At 43.1% G+C, this 22,154-nt stretch overlaps 1 protein-coding gene across 2 annotated transcripts in view; it reads right to left on the minus strand.

The window, feature by feature from the left end:
- The window catches only part of LOC139370785 (voltage-dependent calcium channel subunit alpha-2/delta-2-like), an 86,381-nt gene extending 66,111 nt beyond the window's left edge, over window positions 1–20,270 (minus strand). The window contains exons 1-2 of one of the 2 annotated variants that reach the window (XM_071110547.1): window positions 19,986–20,225; window positions 15,564–15,645 (exon numbers count right to left, since the gene is read on the minus strand). In XM_071110547.1, the coding sequence (XP_070966648.1) occupies window positions 15,564–15,645; window positions 19,986–20,101 (198 nt within the window). In that variant the 5' untranslated portion in view covers window positions 20,102–20,225. Of the gene's footprint in view, window positions 1–15,563; window positions 15,646–19,985 lie in introns of both variants that reach the window. The other variant, XM_071110546.1, reaches the window with a different exon arrangement.
- Window positions 20,271–22,154: the final 1,884 nt, after the last annotated feature.

A 22,154-nucleotide genomic window follows, 5' to 3' on the forward strand; every position in this document is an offset into this window, starting at 1 on the left:
TTGCTTTATCTTGGCCAGGTCGCAGTTGTAAATGAGAATTTGGTCTCAACTGGCCTACCTGGTTAAATAAAGGTGAAATAAATCAAATAAAATATGCATTAAGATGTTTTTAAAATGTATGAACTAATCCCGAAGACTGCAGTGATACTAAATAAAGGTTTGGAGCAGCTAGATTGACTCCTGAACTGAACTGGCGGTTGAGAATGATGACAAGGTGTTAAGAGCTATTAGCATGAGCTATTAGCTTCTACTTGTTACACCCTGAAGACGATGTCCGCACCCATGTGTAAATCTAATTAGCATCATTAAAAAATCCCCATCAAAATATCTGTTTAAGATAGAGATATCTGGTCTTTTTGCTGGAAGGTGGCAGCGCTACAGGCTTCTGACTAGACGGAGTACAGCTACGACCGGAAGTTACTTTTTCATAGCAGGTTGGGAGAACTTGAGCAGCAGGTTAGGACAATTAACGTGGCTGGTTAGGAGACTTAGGTTAAGGTTAGGAAAAGGGTAGCTAAATTGCTCTCCTAACCAGATACAAAAAGTCACTTCCGGTTGTAGCTGTACTCCCTCTAGTCACAAACGAGCTACAGTGGTGTTTGTCAGGCCAGAAGACTTCCCGAAAATCGGTCTTCTTATTTGCATTGATTGACATATCTCTTGAGAATATGGATAGAGTGGCCATAAAATGAAAAAGGCCATGACATTCAGAAATACACAGAGAGGAAGAGGCGAAGTGAGAGGGTTTACTCCAGCCAAAATCTGTTCATGAAAATAAGACCACAAAACCTAGGTTTCCATCCAATTGGCGACAGATTTTCATGAGAATATTCTAGAATGCGCATTAACACAATATGCACATTTTCCCACCAGTGGTGTTTCCAACAAATGGACTTGTTGCAGATAGAGATGCGTGATGACTTAGTGCACACAACATTTTATTTTTCTCTTAAGTTTTCATGTACCGAATAAAAATCTAAAGTTCAATATGTTTCCATTGCATTTTCAAATCTACTGATAGTTTTGTCACAAAAACTGTTGCTTTAAATTGCAAATGTGCCTACTCCGGTCTTGGCACTGTGCGCTCTAACCAACAGCTCGCACATACAGTGCTGGTAGGCTTGTCTACATAATGAGATTATTATGGATGAGACAGAATATTTTAATTTGTCAAACGGCAGTCAAGCATCGATCATCACGCCACCAGAATAAGACCCTCGATAGTTATTGGAAAGGAGCATCAAGATCCCTGTGCACTTTCACCACCCATCATAACTTCCACTGAGTGTACAAAACATTAAGAACACCTCCTCCTTCCATGACATACTGTGGACTGACCAGGTGAATCCATGTGAAAGCTATGACCTCTTATTGATGTCACATGTTAAATCAACTTCAATCAGTGTAGATGAAGAGGCGGAGACAGGTTAAAAATGATTGTTAAGCCTTGAGATGATTGAGACATGGATTGTGTATGTGTGCCATTCAGAGGGTGAATGGGCAAGATGGGCAAAACATTTAAGTGCCTTTTAACGGAGTATGGTAGTAGGTGCAATGCGCACCGGTTTGTGTCATGAACTGCAACGCAGCTGGGTTTTTCATGCGCGACAGTTTCCTGTGTGTATCAAGAATGGACATCCAGACAACTTGACACAACTGTGGGCCAGCATGCCTGTGGAATGCTTTTGACACCTTGTAGAGTCCATGACCCGACGAATTCCTAATGTCTGGTATACTCAGTGTATTTCATCTGTAGCCTAATAAACAGCATGGTTCCGAGTCGTAGTGGGAGGACCACACACCATATCATCGCGTGACTCCAAGTTTATTTCAATATGATGGTTATTATATCAATATTTGCGCATAAAGGCATAATTAATTTGGCTGACACAAAAAGATCCCGCCTTGTCTAGCGTATTTTGTTTGGTCGCAATTTGGAAAAGAAACCAACAAATGTGCTGTTTCCATCAGGCCTGTCATTACATTTTTTTTATCTGACATGTACAGTACTTTACTCGCATGAAAAGGTTGGATGGAAACCTGGTTATTGTGAGGAATTTAGACGTCAATGAGTGTCGAAATTGGTCAACAAAAAATGTGTTTGCTAATTTGCTACGTGAAGCTTATTTGATCGAATATAAGTTTAGTAATGGTTAGGTTGTCGCGAATGCACTAATGCCTAGGTCCTCGTGGAACACAAGGCATTTCAGAAACGTAAAATAAAAAAATATATGTATTTTTTTTCACGCTCGTATCGGACCTATCATTAGCTAGAATGATTTACTTATTAATGTATATATTTATTTATTTTTCATTTTTCATTTTGAGTACTTTGTTCCTCCATAAACATTGGCCTGGGAGTGGGAGCCTCAAAGGAATATTGGCGTCCACAGCACTCAGTACACATTTTTCAACTCAATACTTGGTGGCAGGTAGCCTAGCGGTTAAGAGTGTTTGGCCAGTAACTGAAAGGTTGCTGGTTTGGATCCCTGAGCCGACTAGGTGAACAATCTGTCTATGTCCTTGAGCAAGAAACGTAACCCTAATTTCTCCTGTAAATTGCTCTGGATAAGAGCGTGTGCTAAATGACTAAATTATAATACTGTTTGTATTTTTTTTTATTAACCTAAATGCACTGTACTTTAAGCTTTAAAACCGCAAAGTTTTCTCTCTACCTCATGGCAAGATGTGTGCGATTGCAGAGTATTAGCTTAAAAGTTACAACAACTAAAAATCTCTGCTCCAAGACAAAATGTGTAGAATTGCGGGGAATTAGCTTGAAAACTGCAAGATTTTCTCTCTGATGCCAGGAGGCACGCCTTTAAAATGTTCCTTCCCAGGGCCTGAGACTTGGTTCGTCCAGCCATGCACTGAAGTCATAGTAAAACACCTTGTACGCATTTTTAAAAAAAAATCTCACTCGAGTTGTGTTCTGATTATGAGTGGGTCCCTGATGAATTAGTTATCACAAAGGGGTCCCCGGTCCCAAAATGTTTGAGAACCCCTGTAATACAGTACCGTACCTTAGACTGCTGCTCCACTGGGTGCCAGTTCAAGTAGCCTACTGTGAGCTGCATGCAGGCTATGCGCATCTCGTGTCAATTCTTATGTGGATTAATAAATTGACATATTTGCTGGGGTTTGATGTATTTTCGATTAGGGAAAATATGTTTATTTTTATTTTAGTTTTATTACAGTATATGTTCAAGGCAAGCAATAAATCATTGGAAAAATAACAACTATACTGTCGGCGCACGTCCAACATATGTGACAAAACAAGCAAGTAGAGTCTAGAGAATCATTGTACCATGTAATATCTTTTCCATAACCAAAAATATTATATTTTCAGCTGTTTGAAGCTGGTGTACAAAGCTGAAAGTAAAAGATGCAAAAACAAAACTTAAGAACAGGAAGCATTGAAATAGCGCACAAAGAACAGATCTACCGTCTCTTAGACTTGCTTTCAATGACGATGACCGATGTAACCAATGTGATCACACCATCGTGCGCACTCTCTCTCCTTTCAAACTCCCACCAGTTCTGTCTGTTTCCTGAAGTTGTAAGTCAGAATGGGTGTAGTAGGCCTACGGGAATGTGAAATATATCCTCCTTGACTAAACTCTAAGTATGTGCTTATCAGCAAAACACAATGTAGGCCTATAATATAATCAAAATACAGTATAATAACAATAGGTAGCCCAATGGCAGGTAGCCTAGCAATTAGAGAAGTGAGCCAGCAACCAGAGGGTTTTCAATTCAAATCTGGGGTCTGACGGGAAGTATGCTGGCAACAGGAAGATTGCTGGTATCAAATCCAATAGTCATAATAATAATAATAAATAAATAATAATAATCACCTCCCACAGTGGAGGTGTCATAATACCCATAAAACCTAGAGGTCAAACAGAGAAATGGTTCCAATAATTTTTCCAGCATTCATCGATAATGCTAATTAGCATCAAAGTAGACATCATGCAAGACTACAAATCCCTGAAAACTACTGCATGTCATCTCTAGTCGGTAATTTTGATAACAGGTACATTTAAAGACATTTAGCCAAAATATTAATTACTTAATTTATCAAATCAAATCACATTTTATTGGTCACATACACATATTTAGCAGATGTTATTGTGGGTGTAGCGAAATGCTTGTGTTTCTAGCTCAAACAGTGCAGTATTATCTAACAATTCACAACAATACACACAAATATAAATGTAAATGAATGGAAGTAAGAAATATATAAATATTAGGACGAGCAATGTCAGAGTGGCATTGACTAAAATACAGTAGAATAGAATACAGTATATACATGTGAAATGAGTAAAGCAGTATGTTAATAAACCATTATTAAAGTGACCTGTGATTCCATGTCTTTCTAAATAGGTCAGCAGCCGCTAAGGTGCAGGGTTGAGTAACCGGGTGGTAGCCTGCTAGTTATGGCTATTTAACAGTCTGATGGCCTTGAGATAAAAGCTGTTTTTCAGTCTCTCGGTCCCAGCTTTGATGCAACTGTAATGACCTCGCATTCTGGATGGTAGCAAGGTAAACAAGCCGTGCCTCGAGTGGTTGATGTCCTTGATGATCTTTTTGGCCTTCCTGTGACATCGGGTGCCATAGGTCTCCTAGAGGGCAGGCAGTGTGCCCCCAGTGATGCGTTGGGCAGACCGAATCACCCTCTGGAGAGCCCTGCGGTTGGGGACGTACCAGGCAGTGATACAGCCTGACAGGATGTTCTCAATTATGCATCTATAAAAGTTTGTTCCTTTAGCCTCCTGAGCCGAATTTCTTTAGCCTCCTGAGGTTGAAGAGGCACTGTTGCGCCTTCTTCCCCACACTCAGATTGTCAGTGATGTGTACGCTGAGAAACTTGTAGCTTTTCACCTTCTCCACTGCGGTCCCGTCAATGTGGATAGGGGCATGCTCCCTTTGCTGTTTCGTCCACGATCAGCTCCTTCATTTTGTTGACGTTGAGGGAGTGGTTATTTTATTGGAACCACTACGCCAGGGCCCTCACCTCCTCCCTGTAGGCTGTCTCGTTATTGTTGGTAATCAGGCCTACCTACTACAGTTGTGTCATCTGCAAACTTGATGATTGAGTTGCATGGCTACACAGTCATGAGTGAACAGGGAGTACAGGAAGGGGCTGAGCACGCACTCTTGTAGGGCCCCTGTGTTGAGGATCAGCGACGCGGAGGTGTTGTTTCCTATGTTCAGGACCCAGTTGCACAGGGCGAGGTTCAGACCCAGGGCCCCAAGCTTAATGATGAGCTTGAAGGTACTTTGGTGTTGAAGGATGAGCTATAGTCAATGAACAGCTTTCTTACATAAGTATGTCTCTTGCCCAGATGGGATAGGGCAATGTGCAGTGCAATGGCGATTAGTTCAGTTACCTTTGCTTACTTTGGTATTGGAACAATGGTGGACATCTTGAAGCAAGTGGGGACAGTAAACTAGCTAACAATAGATAGTTAATCCAGAGATTCTTACCTTTTCCTTGATTTCGCAGTCTCTTCCAGATCATCAAGGCCTACCTTTAAGCCCCCCCCCCCCCCTAACCTTCACCATACCCCTTACCCTAAACCGGGTTCATCTCCAAACCCTGCCCCCCCCATACACTGATACATCACACTCTTTCCTTTCTTTGAGCCCTCTCTTCATTCATGTCTTGTTTGTCTGATGTTTTGTTTTGACTCCTGTTTTGTTGTTTTTCTATTTAATTTATATTATTATAAAGCGACTCTGGGTCCTTGAAAAGCGCTATATAAGTCCCATGTATTATTATTATTATTATTATTATTATCATCATCAATCATATTATCAATAATTTGCAGTTCTTTATGAAAGCCACATTAGCAGCTAATTAACATTTCATTTGTTGGGGGTAAATACAGGCGAATATATTGATAAAAGTCACCTTGTCTGAAAAAGGTTTACATGGTCATCAAAACTTCACGCCAGGGTATCAGCCCTTATTTGAAGTGTTTCTAAAATCCCCTATTGGAAAGATTAATGGTGGAAAAACAATTGGAACCATTTCCCTGTTTGACCGCTAGGTTTTATGGGTATTATGACTCATACTGTGGTACTCTATATGCCATTGCCTGCCGTTGCCCTTTAGCAAGGCACTTAACCCCCCACAACAACTGCTCCACGGGCGCCCAGTGTGCCAGGCCCTTGCTCCAACCTGTATATAGGCTATGTGTGTATTTCGGAGGGGTTGGGATAAAGCGGAAGTCAAATTTCGGTTGGACGTTGTGTACAATTGAGCAATAAAGTGATCTTAATCTCAAACACTATTATTGCGCAGAGTCCATATAGCTTATTATGTGACTTATTAAGCACATTTTTACTCCTGAACTTAGGCTTTAGGCTTGTCATAACAAAGGGGTTGAAAACTTATTGACTCAAGACATTTCAGCTTCTTATTTTAAATTTGTTTGTAAAAATTTCAAAAAACATAATTCTACTTTGAGATTATGGGGTATTGTGTGTAGGCCAGTGACAAAAAATGTATTTAACACTCAGAGCGCCGGAATTCCATAACTACTAGAATGGCCATGATGGTCGTTCTGACCGTTTTATATTTCAATTGTATAAATATTTGATGGTAAAGTATGAATTGCTAAGTTAACACATTTATTACGTTAAAATATGTAATAAGATCCCTCAGAACACCAAATTCAGTCAGAAAATGTATTGATGGGCTTCCCGAGTGGCGCAATAGTCTAACGCACTGTGCTAGCTCATCACAGTGCTAGCTGTGCCACTAGAGATTCTGGGTTCGAGTCCAGGCTCTGTTGCAGTCGGCCGCGACCGAGAGACGCATGGGGCGGCTAACAATTGGCCCAGCGTCGTCCAGGTTAGGGGAGGGTTTGGCCGGTAGGGATGTCCTTGTCTCATCGCGCACTAGCAACTCCTGTGGCGGGCCGGGCGCAGTGCACGCTGACATGGTCGCCAGGTGCACTGTGTTTCCTCCAACACATTGGTGCGGCTGGCTTCCAGGTTAAGTGGGCATTGTGTCAAGAAGCACTGTGGCTTGGTTGGGTTGTGTTTCGGAGGACGCACAGATCTCGACCTTCACCTCCCTATGGGAGTTGCAGCAATGAGACAAGACTGTAACTACCAATTGGATACCACGAAATTGGGGTTAAAAATAAAATAAAAAATAAATATGTATTGATTGATCCCGAAGTGCATAGACTGTAAGATGATGTATTTTCTGACTGTAAAAAAATAGTTGCCCGCCCAGCTGGACTGACCAAACTACACCTAAACTATATTGAAACTAATTTCACACATATAATAATAATAATAGATGTAGCCTAAAGACACGATTAAATTGACAATATTCTGATGGGTGACAATATTATACATTTTCAAATAGAGAATGAAGAGACTGATGACCTGATGACCTGCTGCACAGGTCATCAGTCTCTTCATTCTCTATTTGAAAATGTATAATATTGTCACCCATCAGAATATTGTCAATTTAATCGTGCATTGACAAAGCAGTAAGGAGCTCACTAAATAGCACTTCTTCCATATCACCCTACAGAGGTCCATGCAGGCCAGATGTTTTGATTGCTATACCCTATCAGAAAGAGCAGGTTCCTATGTTTCTAATTAACCTATTTTTGACAAACAACTGTACAAATTAAACGGGTGGTCTCTGTTTCAAAATATACATTGTTCCCAGGATAACCATGGCTCCATGCATTCCTCATGTGAGTATGCTTCTGGTGACAATCAGCAATAACCATTTGGGATATTCCATTATATTCTTACTGTAAAATACACTACATTGCCAAAAGTATGTGGACACTCCTTCAAATGTGTGGATTTGGGTATTTCAGTCACACCCGTTGTTGACAGGTGTATAAATTGAGCACACAGCCATGCAATCTCCATAGACAAACATTGGCAGTAGAATGACCCGTACCTACAAGCTCAGTAACTTTCAATGTGGCACAGTCATACAGTAGAATGCCACCTTTCCAACAAGTCAGTTTGTCAAATTTCCGCACACAAGCCTAAGATAACCATCCGCAATGCCAAGCGTCGGCTGGAGAGGTGTAAAGTTCGCCTCCATTGGACTCTGGAGCAGTGGAAACGCATTATCTAGAGTGATGGATCACGCTTCATGATCGGCCCGACTGCATAGTATCAACTGTAAAGTTTGGTGGATGTGGAATAATGGTCTGGGGTTTTTCATGGGTCAGGCTCCTTAGTTCCAGTGAAGGGAAATCTTAACGCTACAGCATACAAGGACATTCCCGACAATTCTGTGCTTCCACCTTCGTGGCAACAGTTTGGGGAAGGACCTTTCCTTTTTCAGCATGACAATGCCCCCGTGCACAAAGTGAGGTCTATACAGAAATGGTCTGCCAAGATCTGTGTAGAAGAGCAGAGCCCTGACCTCAACCCCATCGCCTTTGGTATGAATTGGAACACCGACTGCGAGCCAGGCCTAATCACCCAAAATCAGTGCCCAACCTAACTAATGCTTTTGTAGCTGAATGGAAGCAAGTCCCCACAGCAATATTCCAACATATAGTGGAAAGCCTTTCCAGAAGAGTGTAGGCTGTTATAGCAGCAAAGGGGGGCCAACTTCATATTAATTCCCATGATTTTTGAATGAGATGTTCAACAAGCAGATGTCCACATACTTTTGGTAATGTAGTGTATGTGTCGTCAAAAAGAAAGGAGGACCAAGGCACCTTATATATATATATATATATAATTAAAATTGCTTTATTTGTATGGCATGTTCAATGGAAACAAAGATTAAAAACAATATGTGTGTTGACTGTGGTAGGGCAGGGCCTGTGATGTCTGCTAAATGAACAACTTAGGTTTATTTCTTTGGAAATAAATTGCCTTGTATCATGTTTTTTTTATGACCTTCCTAAACAAAATATTAATGGATTTATTTGTAATTGTTTATATTAACACCAGAAAGTCAGAGCATCATAATATCTCAAAACACATTTTAATGTTTAATTACTGCCATTTTTAAAGTCATGTCCCCCTTGTTCTTGACTTTCCCTAAATAAGTCTATATAACACACTGTCATTGTTAGACTCTTAATTTCACAAACAGAACAGGAGTTATAACCAGTTTTTTGGGGCATGTAATATTTGGAATGATTTTCCCTGGCCTGCTCCGCTCCTTCTCCAATAGTTGAATGTGCCATGTCCAGTTTATAATCACCCCAATAATTGCCTCAAAACTGAACCTAAACTACACCGAAATTTCACGCATATAACATAAGACCAACAACAACAAAAAAGAGTAGATTGGGGAGAATGGGTGATTAGATGAGTGAGGGGATGCGAAAGACGCATAATTATGTAATCACCAATTGTGAAGGGCCATTCTATTGTATTGATCTTTTCTAATTATAATCTCAAAATGGTGTACCCTATATCAGTCTACCAAATCCAATCAGCTGTGTTAGTCTACTCTAGGCCTACGCTACACAGTGAGAGGGTGCATAATTCACAATGGCAAGACCAAGATGAATGGATGCACATGCTGCGTTAGTGTTGCTATAAGATCTGAATGAAAAATAATTATCATGACATCTCAGATTATTTTGATACTCTGTTTGTTGATTTATCAAAGGCATTTGATTCAGTTGACCATTAATTGTTGCTGGCTAGACTCAGTAACATTGGTCTCAGTGAAGGGGCAGTACATTGGTTTAGTAACTATCTTTCTGACAGAATGCAATGTGTATATGCTGACAATCACAAGTCTAGCTTTCTTGAGATTAATAGAGCTGTGCCCCAGGGTTCCATTGTAGCTCCTGTGTTGTTCTCAATTTGTATTAATGATCTGGGAAATGGGATGCAACCAGCAAAGTTGCATCTATATGCAGATGATAAAGCCATATATTCATGTGCTCCTTCTCTGGTTCAGGCTGTTGAAGAGCTCCAGACTGCTTTTCAGTCACTGCAGGCCTCCCTTTATGGTCTCAATGTCACGTCCTGACCTTAGTTCCTTTTTTATGTCTCTATTTTAGTTTGGTCAGGGCGTGAGTTGGGGTGGGCATTCTATGTTTTGTGTTCTATGTTTTCCATTTCTAGGTGTTTGGCCTGGTATGGTTCCCAATCAGAGGCAGCTGGCAATTGTTGTCTCCAATTGAGAACCATACTTAGGCAGCCTGTTTTTCCCACTTGAGTTGTGGGTAGTTATTTTCTGTTTAGTGTTGTTGTTGCACTTTGCAGAACTGTTCGTTTGTCGGTTTGTTGTTTTTGTTCCCGTATTCATCTTTATTAAACTCATTATGAATACGTACCACGCTGCGCTTTGGTCTACTCCTTCTTCCACCAACAACAAGCGTTACACTCAATCTGGTCTTGAATGTACAACATTTTTAATTCATGACCTTTACCAGAGTTCACACTCAGTCAGAGAACATTAGCATAGTCACATCTGGTGGCTTATGCATTGAAAAAGTGCCATCCTACAAATACCTAGGTATATGGTTGGATGACAAGTTGTCCTTTAAAGTTCATATGGATAAACTTGTGAGGAAGCTTAAATTAAAATTGGGTTTTTATTTTCATAATAAGGCTTGCTTCCTGCTTATGGCTAGAAAGAATCTTGTTCAGGACACTTTTCTCTCTGTAATTGATTATGGTGACTTGTTGCATATGCATGCAACCTCATCTGTCTTACAGAGACTGGACTCTGTTTATCATGCATCCTTACGCTTTATTACAAATGCCAGGTCACACACCCACCATTGTACCAAATGGTGGATTGGAACTCACTTTACATGTGCAGAAAGCTACATTTGTATGTGTTCATCTACAAAGCCCTTTTGGGTAAACTCCCTCTTTACCTCTGTAGCCTGGTCTCCTTCACCAACATACCCGGTCTGCTAGGTGGTTGCTACTTAAAGTCCCCAGGACATTCACAGTATTAGGCAAGACCGCCTTCTCGTCTTGTGGACCAGAGGCAAGAAATAGTCTACAATCCATGCTTCATCTAGATAAGTTAGTGCCACTAAATTAATTTACAATTTTGATGGGAGACTCTGTTACAGAGGAGTGTAAATGCTTTTTTTAGGCTGGATCATGTTGTTGTATTGTATTGTTGTATGTTTTTAATTCTGTAATGTATTAATTGTTGCTGCCTTCTTGGCCAGGTCTCCTTTGAAAAAGAGAATCTGGGTCTCAATGGACTTTTCCTGGTTAAAAAAAGGTTAAATAACAATAAATGATTCTGATTCGTGCTGAAGGATCCATATCGGACAGCAGGTGAGCGAATGTCGGATAATGTTTTAGATCAGATTTCACTGCTGTACTAGGTGTAAGGAAGAACTCGCCGCTGGCCTGTTGCTGTGTTCTTCAACATGCTTGACTTGGCTGCTATCAACGTACACGTGTTGTTCAAGCAGTGCATGAATAACACCCATGAGCAGAAGAAACTTCATCATGAGTCTGGCACACGGGCTACGTGAGAGACATATGAGGGCCAAGAGAGCAGCAAAGATTGAACGCGAGCCATTGCTCGAGCCAAAATTGCACACAGCTCCCGGGGAGGAGAAGCTGCAAGGTGGGCAGATGCACTCGGAACAGAACCCACAACACCTGTTTCCACTCCAAGCGACTTGTTTGTGGGAAGTGTTGAAATCAAGTGAAGGTGTCGAAGATTTGTGGTGACTGTTAGGACAAGGGATAACAGCTAAATGAGATCCAACTGTTGCGTGAAGATGCACACCATGCTGTAAGCACGAGTGAGGCCACAAATAATGTGTCCAATAACTGTCAATAATATACTATTTTTGACCACTGTCATATCGACACTTATATTCATTAGAATGCCATTATTGATTTTGTGCTGATTTTTTACTGTTCACAAGCAGGCTTTCACAAGCAGGATTGGCGCCTATACTGATATTTAGGCCACACCAGATCCACAGACGACACAATGTCTATTGCACTCAACACTGCCCTTTCCCACCTGGATAAAAGGAACACCTACGTGATAATGCTGTTCGTTGATTACAGCTCAGCATTCAACACCATGTGCCCTCAAAGGACCCTGGGACTAAACACCTCCCTCTGCAACTGGATCTTGGACTTCCTGACGAGCCTCCCCCAGGTGGTAAGGGTAGGTAACAACCCATCTGCCACGCTGACCCTCAACACAGGGGTCCCACTCACTGTTTATTATCTATGCATAGTCACTTTACCCCTACCTACATGTACATATTACCTCAATTACCTCGACTAACCTGTGCCACCGCACATTGACTCTGTACTGGTACCCCCTGTATATAGCTTCGTTATTTTTATGTTATTGTTGCTCTTTTATTTTTTTACTTCAGTTTATTTAGTCAATATTTTTCTTAAAACTTCATTGTTGGTTAAGGGCTTGTCAGTAAGCATTTCACGACAAGGTCTACTACACCTGTTGTATACGGCGCATGTGACAAATAACATTTGATAAACAAGGAGTACCGGTACTGAGTCAATGTGCAGGGGTACGAGGTAGTTGAGGTAAGTGAGGTAATATGTACATGTAGGTAGGGATAACGGTGACAAAGCAATCAGGATAGATAACAAAGAGAGTAGCAGCAGCGCACGTGAAGAGTGCCTATTTGTGAGTGAATGTGTGTGTGTGTGGCATCAATATGCATGTGTGTGTGTGTGTGTGTGTGTGTGTTTTGTGTGTTGGAGTGTCAGTGTAGTATGTGTGAGTAGTCTAGTGAGAGTGCATGGAGTCAGCTAAAAAAAAACTCAAACAAAGGGGTCAATGTAAATAGTCCGTGTAGCCATTTGATTAACTGTTCAGCAGTCTTGTGGCTTGGGGGTAGAAGCTGTTTAGGAGCCTTTTGGTCACAGACTTGGAGCTCCGGTACCGCTTGCCGTGCGGTAGCAGAAAGAACAGTCTATGACTTGGGTGGCTGGAGTCTGACAATTTTGAGGGCCTTCCTCTGACACCGCCTGGTATAAAGGTCCTGTATGGCAGGGAGCTCGTCCCAGTGATGTACTGGGCCAAATGCACTACCCTCTGTAGCGCCTTGCCGTCGGATGCAAAGCAGTTGCCATACCAAGTGGTGATGCAGCCAGTCAATATGCTCTCAATGGTGCAGCTGTAAAACATTGAGGATCTGAGGGCCCATGCAAAATTTTTTCAGCCTCCTGAGGGGGAAGAGGCGTTGTCTTGTCCTCTTCACGACTGTGTTGGTGTGTTTGGACCATGATAGGTCCTTAATGATGTGGACGCCGAGGAACTTGAAGCTCTCGACTTACTCCACTTCAGCCCTGTCGATGTGGATGGGTTGGCATGCTTGGCTACTCCGTTTCCTTTAGTCTACAATCAGCTCCTTTGTCTTGTTCACGTTGAAGGAAAGGTTGTTCTCACCACACAGGTCTCTGACCTCCTCCCTATCACTGTTGGTGATCAGGCCTACCACCGTCGTGTCGTCGGCAAACTTAATGATGGTGTTGGAGTCATGTATGGCCACTCAGTTGTGGGTGAACAGGGAGTACAGGAGGGGACTAAGCACGCACACAAGGGGCCCCATGTGTTGAAGGTCAGCGTGGCGGATGTGTTATTGCCTATCCTCACCACCTGCAGGTGGCCCATCAGGAAGTCCAGGATCCAATTGCAGAGGGAGGTGTTCAGTCCCAGGGTCCTTAGCTTGGAGGGCACTATGGTGTTGCACACTGAGCTGTAGTCAATGAACAGCATTCTCACGTAGGTGTTCCTTTTGTCCAGGTGGGAAAGGGCAATGTGGAGTGCAATAGAGAGTGTGTAATCTGTGGATCTGTTGGGGCGATATGCGAATTGGAGTGGGTCCAAGGTTTCTGGGATGATGGTGTTGATGTGAACCATGACCAGCCTTTCTAAGCATTTCATGGCTACAGATGTGAGTGCTACGGGCGGTAGTCATTTAGGCAGGTTACCTTGGCGTTCTTGGGCGCAGGCACTATGGTGGTCTGCTTGAAACACGTAAGTATTACAGACTGTATACATCTTTGTATGCGTCTCTGTGTGTGGAGTAAAAGTGATCTAGAGTTGTTTTCCCCTAGTTACAGAAGTGACATGCTGGTCGAAATGAAGTCAAAGCGATTTCAGTTTTTCTGCATTAAAATCATGGGCCACTAGGAGTGCCGCCTCTGGATGTGCATTTTCTTCTTATGGCCCTATACAGCTAGTTGAGTGGGATCTTAGTGTCAGCATCGGTTTGTGGTGGTAAATAGACAGCTACTAAAAATATAGATTAAAAATCTCTTGGGAAATAGTGTGGTCTACGGCTTATCATGAGGTATCCTAACTCAGGCGAGCAGAACCTAGAGACTTCCAGGCATTGTTAACAAAGAGACACACCCCTCCTCCCTGAGTTCTGTCTTGCCGATGCACAGAAATCCTAGCTAACGGTATATTATCCATGTCCTTGTTCAGTCATGACTACGAAAAGCATTGAATATTACAGTTCTTCAGGTCCCGTTGATGGCATAGTCTCGAACGGAGCTCGTCCATGATTGCCCGTTGGCCAATAGAACAGAGGGTAGAGGCGGTCTATCCGCTTTCCGACCGTAGTCTCGTCAGATATCCCGCACGCCGGCCTCTATAACGCCGCCTCTTTGTTCTCTGTATGTCGTGGATTTGGGCCTGGTCGAGAATGAGCAGTAAGTCCTTTGCTGCCGACTCATTGAAGTAGAAATCCTAATCCAAATCGAGGTTAGTGATTGCTGTTTTGATGTCCAGAAGCTCTTTTCGGACATAGGAAACAATGGCGAAAACATGTTGTACAAAAAAATACACACAAAATATCACAATTGGTCAGGAGCCCATAAAACAACATTTTTCCTCCAGGACCATTCTACTTGCAGTTGAGTAGAAACTCAAGTTTGGGAAGAAACCACAGATAAAATAGATAAAGGTTCATTTCAATTCATGGGCCTTTTTCAAAAGAGCAAAGGATTCTCCTGCGGCCTACACTGTGTAGCGCCAGGCTATGGAACATTCGCTCCAGGAGCTGTTTCAGACACTGGGCAGGATTATGGGTAAATGAATGAGGAAAAGGTGCATGGCTCCCATCAAGGATTTACTGCAGGCTGCCAGACCATCTGTTCTTCTCTGACACCAACACAGAGAACACGAGCATCAGTCATCGCTCACTCACAGCATCGAGGACACCCATCCCTCACCATGCATAGGACCCATTGGCCCACAACTGATCCAAGTTTTACGATTCGGCTACTGTGCAGTATATGTTAAAGGATGTTGTATTGTTCAGTCACCTGTCATAGTATGGTCACAGGCTCACAGACACGCACGCACACACAGACACAGACACGCACGCACGCACACAGCACAGAAGACACACCCACATGTATATTTTACAGTACACAGAGGGCAACTCGGACACACATCTTCTGAGACTTGGCAATCAGGGGCAATGAGTTCAAAATATAGGTTACAGTGTGATCCAATCAGAAAACGCAGTACAGTTTGACAAGCTGTCTCTCTCCCTGTTGAAACATGATATGCGGTAGCTTTTAGCCTGGGGAAGAGAGGTTAGGCGAGCACTCACCCCTTTTAGCTGCTGGGCTCCGCTGATGTGCTGGAAGACTCTGTCGATCTCCTGCTCAATGCGCCTGGCCCAGTGCATTATTCTGTGGACACACAATATGGAGGTGAGGTGTCACCCAATACCAGCACATCTGCATATTAACCCCATCCAAACGGAGACAACAGGAGTTTGTTATGACCAGGACCTTGCTTGCGATCCCCGTAACCAGCTTTAACAGTTCCCATTCCCCTCCTAACACAAGGAAATGACAACACCACTCTAACAAATGCTAAAGAGAGAAAGTGGAGGCTACGGGCCCTGGTCAAAAGAAATGCACTACTTCGTGAATAGGGTGCCATTTGGGACGCAGGCTTGGTCAAAAGTGGAACTGTTTCTACAAGATATACTCATTCGAAGCAAAGGAACTCTCAGAGTGGCGGTTCTTTAGCCAAGAACATCAGTTTCCTCTCACTCCCTTGGTGGGGTTAGATTCTCTCCTGCAACAAAGCCAGAAGAAGAAGCACATTCAACCACCTGACTCCACACTAGAAAGAAAAGCAAAGCCCCAATGCTTGACTCAAGTACTTTGTGGAGCATTAATCATTGATGAGCCCATTGAGCGAGTAAAATACGAGGGCCATATTTTGTTGCTTCATCAGGCCTGAGAAATGCTGCAGTAAAGCAAACGCATCTAAAATGGTGGAGCGAGTCAATCGAAGGACACATGATTCTTACTATTGTAGTCCATTGCCTTATGCTACACCTTAACAATCACAGCAATACACTTCTGGAACAATCTTCAGTTACAGTGTTCCAAAAGAGGGTTTATGACTCCGACGCTAAACAGTAGATACAGTAGGTCTATAAACACTTCACTACCACATCAGGATATATAGGCCTAGACTCTGCCTAGAGTATTAAAAACAGACTGTGCATTAAGAACACAGTGTATATTCAGTTGTCCACAGTTGTACACTGTGAAATCAAGTCGAAGGGCTATATATAGGCACACAATGTAGGTAGCAAGTATCAGATGAGTCATGACCAGCAGCACAAGAATCAAGTGGGTAACAACTGTAACAGCCAGGCTACAGTATAAACACGCTCGTGAATCATCGGCTATGGAGCCACAACACAGCCAGTCACAATGTAACCGACACCACTACAGCTGGCTGAGAGAAGAGCCGATGCAGACAGATACTGTCGAAAGACAATGCATTCCGCTCCCAGACGTTGGCTGCTGGATGACACATCGAAGCGCTATCAACGACTAACAGACTCATTAACGATTTAAAAATAGCCGTAGTCCTGTCTGATGCAAATGAGGCTACTGTCTGATGATTACGCAAGAGATGCTGGACACAGGAAGACAGACATGACATGACCAAAGATGGTATTGTTTTAAAGGAGAGGTGGCAAAATAGGCTTTGTTTCGTGATTGTTGCAATCCGAGCTGCAGAGCACCCCCTGTCTGTTGACGAACACAAACAGACAGACATAATATGTGATATGATATGACCAAAGATGGTCATTTGTTTTAAAGGAAGAGTAGGGTGGTAATAAACGCCTTTAGTATATGATAGTCCATGACTAAACAGTCTTGGTTACATGACTACTGCTAGTGCCCACAGAACAGCAGAGCAGAGCAGAGCAGAAGCCCTCTCTCTGACTGTGGCAACATCCTTTTCCCTGTATAGTGCACTACTTTTGACCGGGGGCCGTTATAGTGCGCTAGAAAAGTAGTACACTAAATAGGGGATAGGATGTCATTTGGGATGCCCCAGCTTGTGTGACTCAGAGCAGCTGAAGCCCGATCCTGGCTTTTCTTAGTGCGCTCCATTTCCTCTCCTCCTGGGCCCCACTGGGACATCAGATAACTGTGTGTTGCGGAGCTAGCTGCCTGCCATGCTCCTGCCTCTCCTCTGTTACCTACCATCCATGCACACCCCAGGGACCGGAGAGAGAGAGAGTAGCACTACACGGCCCGCTGTGACCCATATTCACTTCCAAAGGGAGAGGGAAGGAGAGAGGGGGAGCGGATGGGATATTCAGAGAGGGTGGGGTGATCCGAGAGGGGGAGGGGCAGGAGAGAGATTCTGAGGAAGAGCAAGTGTGAGAAAGAGACGGAGGGGAGGGAGGGAAGGACGGGGGCTGTGAGGGATGGAGAAAAGGGATAAACCCTGACTGCTGCAGTATTCATTCTTAATTGGAGGGAGCTGCTGTTCTTCAGTGTGGCGATTCTGCTTCATTTAGCTTACATGAAGAGACCCAGGGCAGAGGGAAGTGGTGCTGTTTCAATGCACTCACTCAGCAGATAACCATAGGGAAGGAGAGGACAACCTTATGTACCTCCCACAATAATCCAATTCATCACCCCCCCCCCCCCCCACACACACACACATACACCTCCCCTGTTGCGCCAAAGACCCTTGCTCTCATTGGAACACAACAAACCGCTCCCAGTATCTCGAGCTGTCATTGGCCCACAGTTTCCTTCTACTGTCCCAAAGATCCCAGTCCCATCTGGTGAGTGCCTGCCTGCCTGCCTGACTGCAGAGCCTGGAGAAAGGCCCGGAAAGCTGTGGTCTCCAGTTAAGTGCCAGCTGTGCTTACGAGTGAAAGGGTTAAAGGTTGGAGAAGAAGAGCTGGGAAGAGGATGATGAAAAGTAGGGCACAAAGTGATGACTATTCCACTATGGACAGATTGAGGATCATTTTGAACGCAGGCTTATTAAAATCAGCTTCAAGCATAGCTAGAATGGCATTATTACTGTCGGGCTCACTGTAACTGCCAGAGTAAGCCATGCCGTACAACTGTAGGCTACTTACTTCCTTTATGTCACCGTTACCTGTCTTGTTTCTAGCTAGTGTTTTAAGCTCCTCTCACAGACCAATTAGGGCACAGCGATGGTCTATTTTGACATGTGGACATGGGCCAATGGCTACAGAGATTTTTATTGATTCATTCCATAGATCCGTTTTAAAGCAAGACATGCTTTAGCCCCAGATTACGTTCCAGATCTGGGGGTTGTAGTCCCAGCAACCACAAAAGGCAGAACTGATCCTAAATCAGCACTCCTACTTTGAGAAGCGTGAAACATATGATACGTATCAAGCGTCTCAAAGTAGGAGTGCTGATTTAGGATCAGTTCTGCCTTTTAGATCACAATGAATAAGATTACATGGACAGAGGGAACCTGATCCTATATCAGCACTCCTCTGAAACCCTTGATACATTTGAAAGGCTTTCAAAGAGAGGACTGGAGTGAGTGACTTTGTCGAGACTGTATGCTACACTAGAAAGTATGTCGTTTGTGCAATAAAAAAACGGTACAATAAATGCATTGAACAACAGTGTTCTGTAACCCTGCACACACAACCATCACGGCTCCTATAGAAAATGCAATCCCATCAAGTTGTCGGCAAACCATCAAGACATGCATGTCGTTCTGCACAAAGCACCAAACAAAAACCCACATTTCATAGGCTACCTAACTAGACCTACATCCCAAATAAAAGCATGTCCACATGATGTTGAGTGTGTCATTCTGATTCCACATGCTTGAATCCCAAACAAAAGCTAAAGATTTTACAGCATTAGAAGTAGTGGAGCACAGCTATATGCTACCATGTCCAAAAACAAATGACCTCCACTATATTCCCCTCAGGACTGTGACAGTCTGGAAGGAAAGCAACAACAAAAAAGCCTGATGCTGCCCAGTTTGATCAAAGACAGCAGCCAGCGCTGCATTGACATCATGAGACACACAGAGATGTTGTGACGACTAAACTCCCATTGAGCCACATATGAACACAACAACCATCAATTAGGTGGCAAGCAGCCTGCTCTTGCCAACCAGACTGTTGACAGTGACTGGCTAGCAAGCAAACAGTATTGTTTGTGCCAATGATATGACAAAAATAACACATCTAGAACATTTACATTTTAGTCATTTAGCAGACGTTTTTATCCAGAGCCATTTAAAGGAGTGATTAAGGTTATGTGCCTTGCTCAAGGACAGATGTCTGGCCGCTCGGGGGTTCGAACCAGGGACCTTTCCGTTAATAGCACAACGCTCTTAACCGTTGGGCTAAACGGGAAATGATATATGTAGTCAATGGTAAATGGTAATTAGGGAATAGTGCCGTGTTTGTATGTGATTCCTTCATGTATTGTGTATGACAGAAAGCAACGGTCCACATCCCTTTAACATCCTAAATGGACTGTTTCATTGCCCGTTCCTCGTTTGCCGGAGCAGTCGCAGCATAGCGAGAAATATGTTCACGTCAGAAATACAATGCGAGTAACCTAATTTAATGATAGGAAAGCTGAGGTGGTACACCAGCACAATGACGGTCACCCAACGTGGCAATCAAATGCTGGACCTCAAAATACGCATTTTGTCTGTGACAGCTGAGCAGCCAGTGAAATAGAATACTTACGTGTATTGCTGGGGGAACGTGAGACCATCGGCGCCAGGCCACTGTACATTGAAAATCAAGATAATCTGGAAAGATACCAAGCAGACAATGCTGCAAGACGGAGTGCATATCGCCATTTTCCATTAAAAATCTTGAAAACGGGTTTGGAAAAATGTGAACTAAGATCCCAAAACGTTAATGTTCAATCGCCTTTCGAGTTTATTTCGGGTCGCCTGCTGATTTCGACGGTAAACAAATGTGGACGAGCCTATGATTGATGCTCCTGCCAAGATACCGCAGTCGCTCACTCGCCCACTCTGCACTAGTCTCAGCAGCATCCGACGCACAGGCACGAGTGTAGCCTCTCTATTTCACGCATGAAGAGGACCACTTTGAATCCAATGTGATATAGGCTCAATTTCACAGATGAGCTAGACTTCAAAACGCATTGTCACTTAATTTAATCCACAAACACAAAACATGTACATGTATTTATTATGCTTTCAAGATGTATTAACAATAAAAATTATTTTTTATAAAAATTAAAAATAAACATCTAAAATGTGATTTACTATGCCTATATATTTTCATGTGCTAAGCCTAGTGATGTAGAGATTAAAAGGAAACTTGATATGCATGAAGGAAACTTATGCAATGCAGTTTGCCTACTGTACTTCCTCCTACTTCTTCTGGCTATTGGATAGCCTAATAGCCTATATCCTACTGATATCATGCGAACCCACTGATGCGCAACTGTATAAGAGCTCGAGCTTCTTGGATAAATCGCTGTGCGTGGGAGACTTGCCAATGTAGCCTATACCGACTGGACAAAACGTCAATTCAATCCTTTCTATTCTACCGTCTCTCCAAGCTTGAAAAACCCTAACAGTACATTGCTTACTTGAGCAATGGCCTTGTGCCAGTTAATGAATTTAACAGGTCCCTCTTTGCGCCTCGGCCCCTAGTGTTCCTTCGTGAAATATAGACCGAAGAACTCAGCTCTCCGCTGGTAAACTGACCTTCTTTCTAAAGGTTACATGAGATTGCTGCTTCAAAGCAGCTTGTTGAGTTCTGGCTGGCTGGCTTGTGCCCCATGTGAGGGACCTCACCCGCAGGCAGGGAGGCAATGCCAGCAGGTGTAAGATGAATTCGTATGCATGCTCTCCACATATTGATTAATGCTATCAAAGTTAAGGGGGAACTCCACCCCCCCCCCCCCCCATTAGTCCACTGTTGATACAGTGCCAAAATGTCTTGCACTTCAGCATTCAAGTTTGGAAGATATTGGACATTCAAGACGCAAAGTGTCACTGGCCACATCATCAAGATGATGAAAATGCTCTCCTGAATAAAAGGGAGATTGATGTTAGTACGCCTTTGAAAATTGGGTACACAAATACGGTGTTATTTGTTCAATTCATTAAATCTTTGGTCCCCAAAAGGCAATTTGTGTGCAACATAAAAAGACACATCAAAACACACATAAAACCACATATGCAAGTATAGGATACAGCTTTGAGGACTCTCCCTGACAGCCCTGCAGGCTTTAATCCTGTTGCCACATCCTGGGGATAGCTGTCTAATTACTGACCCACCACTACCTCCACTCTTCTCTTCCTGCTGATCCCCCCTAGGAGGGCACTACTCTGTTAATTGGAATGGCTCTCTAAAGGGAATTGAACAGTAGTTCAACACTTCATGTGTCCGTCTGTGTGTGTGTAGCCAATTCCGAGTTATAATAGCCCTACATTAATAAGTACTTTGGTTTTGTGCACTGACACAGGGAACATTGTCAAGTCGGACGGACCGTGAACACATAGCGTAATACCAGCCAGACCTTAACCTTCCCATGACCTCCGGTCATGTTAACTCAGTCTCAACGTTAAATCACACAAGTATCATGCGGTTCCACTACAGCATATTGAGGACACGTCTCAATGACACAACCCTGCGGTCTCAGACTAGGTTAATTGGGAGCAGAAAACAACCTTTTCTCAGTCAGTCAAGCCTCTTCGTCCTCTAGCCTCAAACTCTTTGGCATATGCCAAGTCGTTTACTGGATTGACATTTGTATTTTATTACCCAAACCAAAATATAATTAACATGACCTTAGAATACAAAAAGGCAGAAGTGGATAGTTGAGCACTCACGGGGGCACTGGGAAGCACTATAAATAGAAATTCAAACCAA

The sequence above is a fragment of the Oncorhynchus clarkii genome, chromosome 17 (assembly GCF_045791955.1).
Source record: "Oncorhynchus clarkii lewisi isolate Uvic-CL-2024 chromosome 17, UVic_Ocla_1.0, whole genome shotgun sequence".
NCBI classification, from domain to species: domain Eukaryota; kingdom Metazoa; phylum Chordata; class Actinopteri; order Salmoniformes; family Salmonidae; genus Oncorhynchus; species Oncorhynchus clarkii.